This window comes from Garra rufa, chromosome 22 (assembly GCF_049309525.1).
Source record: "Garra rufa chromosome 22, GarRuf1.0, whole genome shotgun sequence".
Lineage (NCBI taxonomy): Eukaryota > Metazoa > Chordata > Actinopteri > Cypriniformes > Cyprinidae > Garra > Garra rufa.
The window spans coordinates 19,031,474-19,039,056 of NC_133382.1; the positions used below are offsets into that span (position 1 = coordinate 19,031,474).

Here is a 7,583-nt window from a genome sequence, read left to right on the forward strand (position 1 = left end):
GCTACTAGCTGTCAATATTGCATACTGCACCTTTAAACAGAAAACTAGTGTGTCGATAATGCAAGATGACAATAGTAAACACTTAAATCTCATTTTGTTAATTTAAAAAAAATCATATTGTGTATCATATCACATTGTGAGTCATTGTCCAGTCACCAATTGATGTCTAATGTAAAATGTGGTGAGGCAAAACCAGTTTAACACTACAGATCCTAGTGTTGCTAGCACTATGCTCTACTGTTTAAACTACAGGATCGCCTGTTTATACAAAATACTTTTTAAGCCTAAATCTTATTTCCAACCAATACCCACTCAAATTAGCTAATATTGATAATGAAACAAGAATTGTGCAACCTGCAGAACAACAAAATTGCTGCATGCCTATTTTTGTTTAGTTGCACTAGACTCTTGTAAACTAACTTGTCATTAACTTATATGAACAGTTCACTAATAATTTTGCTGAAGTTTTTAGCACAGCTACTGGGACGCTATCCAATGCCGATCAGCTCTTACACTTACAACAAGGACAAGTACACCCTGGAATTTCGCACGCTGGCAGCGGCTAGTGGCTGGAACGAGACGACACTCCTGTGTGCTTATTGACAGGGTCTCAATGTGGAACTCCGATCAGCCATGGCTTTCTATTACGATTCTATTGGATTAGAGGCATTTCTACAATGTACCACCCAGATTTCGCAATGCCTAGTCGCCTACCAGCCTACTAAAACTGCTCCTCAGTCTGCTCCCTCCGCTGCCTGCTCTCCAGTACCAGAACCGATGCAACTGGACAGTGCTCGTCTTACACGTACAGAACGCCATCGTCGAATGTCATCTGGATTATGCCTATATTGTGGCAACCCCGGTCATTTGATTAAGACCTGTTCTGTTAGACTCCCACGCCCAGTGGTGAGTACTATTCATGAGACTACTGACATAATGCAACTATCTGTACTTCCGGTCAAAGTGGGTACTTCAGAACAATGTGTCTGTGTTTCTGCTCTTGTTGATTTAGGTTCTTCCAGCAACGTCATCTCCCAAGCATGTATAAACTTACTCAATCTCAAGCCACAACGCATTCCACAAGAACTCGCAGTTAAGACGATACAGGGAAAACCACTAGGGTGTGGGAGAGTCAAGTTCTGTTCACCCACCATCTCACTACAGATTGGTTTAGTTCATAAGGAGGATATGCGGTTTCTGGTACTGGAGGAATCCACAGTTTGCATCATCCTGGGATGCCCCTGGCTGCAGTTACATTCTCCTGAGATCAGATGAGATCCTTGTGACATCATTCGCTGGAGTAAATACTGCATTTCCACCTGTCTTACGGAAGTACCCCACAGAAAGCTGTTACCGCCTTTAGCTTCTACCTGTTGAAAGTCCTGAAACTAATTCATCATCAAAGATTCCCCCTGATTATTTGGCGTTGCAGGGTGTGTTTAGCAAGCAGGCAGCCACCCGACTACCCCATGGGACTGTGCAATTGACTGGAGCCAAGTTTCCTAAAGGAAAGATCTACTCCTTGTCAATCCTGGAGCACCAGGCGATGGAGGATTACATCAATGAGGCCCTTCAACAAGGTTTCATCCTTCCATCTACCTCACCGGTCGCTTCCAGCTTCTTCTTTGTGGGCAAGAAGGATGAGGGACTCAGGCCATGCATCGATTACCGAGCACTGAAAGGAGGAGGGGGTAATGTCAGGCATTCACCACAGCCACCACCGTCCCTAGGACCCCGACTCTCACGTGATCCCTCCCTCGAATTCTAATCACTTTCACCTGGCCCGCCTCGTTATCCAATGTATAAAAGGACTCTCTTCTCATTCACTCCCTGTCTGGTCTACCGTTCACTACCTTGCGTTTCTCCAGACCTTCTTCGCGCTCATGTGGCTACTTATCCATTGTGTTTTGCTGGTTCTTTCACTCTATCGTGCCAAGGACGCTCAGTGCTATTTGCCGACCTCATTCAATGACATTCAGTTAAGAACTGTCTCCAACTTACAATTTCTAGCTTGTCATTTCTCAGCATCTACAATAAAACCATTGACTGTTTTATTATATTACTGTGTTTGATCTCATTGGTGTCTCAAGTGTGACACTACCAAACACTCTTCGGGAGGCAGACACACTATGTTGGTTTAAATCTAGCATAAGGACACATCCCTTTAACCTGGCCTACACTTACCATATTTCTATAATCCAAATCCGTTAAAGGATTGTTAGGCTGCATTAATTAGGTATACCGGAACTAATATTAGTCTGTTTTGTTCTTATTCCAAGGTAACCGTAGCTGCCAGATCCAGTCTGTATCCGGATCAGATGGTCACTGCAGTCCCCCGAATCCAGTCCATACTGTATAGTGGCTCCTAATGCAGCCCCATATGTGTATTCCCACCTATATTCCCAAGAGATGTGGTGTTTCCTTTGAGACAGGCTCTAACAGTCATTGTCCCAACGCCCTTCCAAGATTCTCAGCTGTTTTTATTACTGTTTACTATGAGGAAAGGCTCCGGCTCAAGGACCTCTGCATGTGGCAGCTCTCCAGTGGGGAGCAAGTCAAGTTCTTGGGCATTGGAAGGTCACAAAGAGGTGACCTTCCCTGATGGAGGCATTGTGTCCTTCATGCCACAACTCCAGACTGCCTCTGAGTGGGTTGCAATGCTTTTTGACTACTCAGAACAGAACGAGTGAGCAGATCGTTATAACCGGATGTCCGGGGCGTGGCCAGCTATGCAAATTCTGCACACCCAATTTCATTGGCCTTTTCTCAATGATGTCAAAGGTGTTTGGGCTCCCTAGAGTGACCCCTAGTGTCGTACATTCACCACAACATCTCCGTTCCCTCCATCAGGGAACGAGGGTTACTATATGTAACTGAGACTTTTCCTTATTTTATTTCTGGGTTAAATATAATAAATATAGTACTCAAGTTACATTTATTTAGCACTTTTTACAATGCAGATTGTGTCAGAGCAGCTTTACAAAATTAAAGGTGCTTATGTAAGTTTTGACTGTACCAAAGCATAAAAATTGTTTCCTCCAAAAACAATGCTAGAATCAGTTATTTATTGTTTTTGTTTTGATTTGGTCTGTGACATTCCACCAACTGCCAGTTTAACCAATAGTATTGGAGAGTGGAAAACAGCTTATTACTGCCATGGAAGCCAGCAAACCAACTGGGTCAAAGATTGCAGATCCTACCCGACCTAAAAAGCCTTGGCATCCATCTAAAAAGCTTTAAGACCAGAGAAATATAAACATAAGGATAAATCAACTTGTCTCCTTCCATTGTCATTTTAACTCATTCCCGTTGCATGTCCTCAATCTGACAACTCGCTGGAGTGTTGCGTCTGAGGGGGAGGGGGAAGGAGAAACAATATTTTGAATCTGGACTGCAGTACCTATTTCAGCTACTAGCTGTCAATATTGCATACTGCACCTTTAAACAGAAAACTAGTGTGTCGATAATGCAAGATGACAATAGTAAACAATTAAATCTCATTTTGTTAATTTAAAAAAAAATCATATTGTGTATCATATCACATTGTGAGTCATTGTCCAGTCACCACTTGATGTCTAATGTAAAATGTGGTGAGGCAAAACCAGTTTAACAGTACAGATCCTAGTGTTGCTAGCACTATGCTCTACTGTTTAAGCTACAGGATCGCCTGTTTATACAAAATACTTTTTAAGCCTAAATCTTATTTCCAACCAATACCCACTCAAATTAGCTAATATTGATAATGAAACAAGAATTATGCAACCTGCAGAACAACAAAATTGCTGCATGCCTATTTTTGTTTAGTTACACAAGACACTTGTAAACTTTACATCAATTATTTGTATTCTGTTGTGTGTGTGCACATTGCACAACTAATTTCTCTTGCCTGATCCCTTTAGTTTTAATCTCACGCAAGCAACAGGTCAACAACCAACATGGAGGAAATGTTTGCAATTGTTTTGCACTGATCAGCACAGAACATGAGAACAAGCTAAACAAAATCTTGAATGAGACTGATTTGAAGACATGAACTGCAGTTTTGATTTTTTTTTTCTTCTGTGTCCCATAGTCCTTTTGCAGTCTTTTACATAATGTCATTAGCTAGCTCACTGCTGATCTTCCAGAACAGATTCTTCCTATCCAGTGGTGCGTTTCCCAAAAGCATCGTTAGCCAACTATGGTTGCAAGTTCTGTCGTCACCAACATAGTTCAACGATTGGGTGTTTCTCAACACCATATTTCAAACGAACATTCGCAAACAGCGCCACAAACTTACGTGGTTGGAACTACAGCTCTCGACCTGTGGTTAGAAGCATCGTTGCTTGTTATTAAGACATGTGGGCTTAATAAATTATGTTCTTGGTCACGGTTTGCAAGCTAACACACAGTACAATCTATATCCTCAATTTTATCTAAAAATAAATGCATTTTACTCTATGTATTTTTGTGCGTCCTTTATAAGCGTTGTTTATGAATAGTGCGCATGTACACAAATGCCTGAGGGAACCCCGGAGTATGACGTAAGAGAGAACGCGCAATGAATCAAACATCAAATAAAGCGAAATGACAGGGAACAAAAATAGTAAATTAGTCATTTGGTGCCATGTTCAATATAGCTGCATTTTTGAGATCTCTAATAAGTTAAATAGCAGAAGTTATTACTCGGTGACGTCATTAACAATGGCCCTAAGTTGTTGAACTAATGTGGTTCAAACGACGGAGATGCGACCGTGTTCGGGAAACACTCGTGACTAGCTAGTTCGTTTCCACAAAGATGCATCGTACTAAGGAGGTTAACCAGCGAGTTATGTCGTTGTACGGGAAACGCACCCCAGAACAGTGCACACACAATGACTGGTAGAACCACATTTTAAACCAGTCTGAAGTTTGTCAATTTCTGCGAGTGACTAGCCTTAACGTGAGCTTGAAACAAGAAAGGTGACAAATTTTAGCAATGCATGCCTTAGGTATGTATAGCATGTGGTAATGTTTAGGTGTTGTATACAATTTTGTTTAGTGTGTCATAGGTCACAGTGTGCTTTTTCTTTTTCAGGGTCATGTTCAAACACAGCCCTTATGTACATTTGTTCATTAACTTCCTGTAACAGATTTTGTTGAATATCACACTCTGTATATCATGCACACATACATGTCTCAGAGGGACCAGAAAGAAGGGATGTGTGGGAGGGACAGAGAGGCCACTGAAAGTAGAGCAGCGCTGCCTGGTAGAGAGAAGAAGAACCAGGCCCTCTAAAAATACAGTATCTCCAAGGAGGACAGAAATACACACACACACACACACACACACACACACACACACACACACACACACACACACACACACACACACACACACACACACACACACACATAGGGCGTTTGCCATGAAAAAAAGAGAGAGAAAGAATATAAAGCTAATTTATTAAAAAGACCAAGATGATGTGTAGGACTTTTCATTATGTACAGAGCACATATGCACATGGTTTACATGACGTTGGTCTTTTGATACTTCTGAGAATGCTTGAATGAAAAATAAAAACTTCTAACCCTGGCCAACAGGGACATTTTGTTGCTAAAGCCCCATGTCGCATGACCCAGAAACATTTTACTGCTCTTTTCCTGTTCTCTGATTGACATCTGTTGAACATAAATTTGATATAGACTGGGAAGGGGGATTCTTGGTCTGTATTCTTTATAAGTCAAGCCAGCCTTTAGAACACAAACCTCAGCGTCCAATGCAGGAGTCATTTTCTCTGACTTATAAAGCCATTTAGAGACATCAGGACTGAAAGTAAAAACCATCATAACTGCACTATGGTATACATGCATAGAAACACACACTGTTGTTCAATAGACAAAGAGGTAATCTTGAAAGACAACAGCAGCTTTCAACCAAATGTGTGAGTCTGGGGCAGAACTTTATGTTTGACAAACTAATGAAAAGATATTATTTTTTGCAGCTTTAATATATTTATAAAGTCTTTTTTTTTATCCAAAGCAACTTATGTTGCATTAAAGCTTTTATTTTTAGTTCTTGCATGGAAATTGAAAACATGACCTTCGTGTTGCTAGTTCCATGCTCTACTACACCTCTCACCAAGGCTTCAGTTAATCACCAAATTATTTGCATTTATGATTTTGCAATGACTGCATTTATACTGACATTGAAACAAGAATTGTGCAAATGTGTGATTAAATGAGTATGAATGCATGAAGGTATTAATAAATACATTTCTTATATATATACAATTGTCTTAATTACACAAACAACAATTATACATTCATACAAAGATGACTTATGTAATTATGTTAAAATTTATAATATTACAATATTTTTATAACAATCAATAATATTTTTTGTTGTTGGTGTCTTTGTTAATGATTTTTCAAAATGACCTCTACAGGAGCAACTTTACATTAACTGAATGACAGTCTTTATTTATTATTATAGATTTATTTCTTTCTTTGATAGTTAGTATTTTTATACATACATCATTGATATCTCTGTGACCCAAACATAACAGGCAATCTCAATAGAACATCAGGATTAAGTACAGATAAACCAACAAGATCAGTTAAAATATTTGCCCATTATTATCTGTGTATAAACATAGTTGCTTGTCATTTAATGGTTTGGACTAAAAAAAATGAACCACTCAAATACTGCTGTATGTGTGGGAGGGTTATGATGTTTAGATCATTGAATCCGAGCATGTCTCATATGTTGTTAAGCCATCATATCTTTGTGTGTGTTTAAAAATGTCTTACCTCTCTGCTCCTGTGCCCACACTCTGGTCAGCTCTGCCTGTGAGAGACAAATCAACAGTACGGCACACAGACCCATGTCTACCCCACAATCCTTCTCTCGCTCTCCACTCTACTTCATGTGCTTCTGTAGTCTCTTGTCTTCTCGCTCTTCCTCTCCCTCCTCCTGTCACCTCTTTCCTCTCTCTGAATCGCATTTTACGTACTCTCCTTTTTCCAGGACTTATTCCCCTCCTTCTCTTCGTTCTTTCTCCCCACCCTCTGTTCTTCCCTGCCTTCTGGCTTTTTCACTCTGAAAAGGGGTTCTGACTTTTGTCTGCCTTCTCATATTTCAGTGAATTGTGGGATATTAAAATGCATGGTACGGCAGGAGCAGTGCCGGCGCTAGCCGGGGTGCCCTAAGCACAAATGCTTGGTGGTGCTTTGCCTTATGTTTCTAAATATAAAATCGCCTGAGTTTTGTAAAAAACTATAGAGTTTGGAGAAGAAAAGGTAAAAAGCAATACAAAACAAACTATTTACATGTTATGTTGTCATTCCTTTGCTCTTAAACTGAATGCAATGTAATAAGAGGCCTTATTTAATAATAACATTAACAGTGAAGCATGCATCTAACTCTGGGTGAAAAGCTTATAAAAAAAATTGCCAAAATTCGTCTATGTGTTAAGAATGAATAGTATAACACATTTCCAAAGCTGTAAAAGGTTATTTAAAAATAAAGCATTCATTATAAACAGTTTACTGTCTTAAGTGCACCCATTTATTTAGTCTACAAATTAAAATAATAATTATAATAATTACAATTATTAGTATTATTT

General features: G+C 39.7%; 1 protein-coding gene across 3 annotated transcripts in view; it reads right to left on the reverse strand.

Annotated features, from left to right (window-relative positions):
* plxdc1 (plexin domain containing 1) overlaps window positions 1-6,933 on the reverse strand; it is a 238,696-nt gene extending 231,763 nt beyond the window's left edge. For all 3 annotated transcript variants that reach the window (XM_073828567.1, XM_073828566.1, XM_073828565.1), the window contains exon 1: window positions 6,769-6,933. In XM_073828567.1, the coding sequence (XP_073684668.1) occupies window positions 6,769-6,844 (76 nt within the window). In that variant the 5' untranslated portion in view covers window positions 6,845-6,933. The remainder of the gene's footprint in view (window positions 1-6,768) is intronic.
* Window positions 6,934-7,583: the final 650 nt, after the last annotated feature.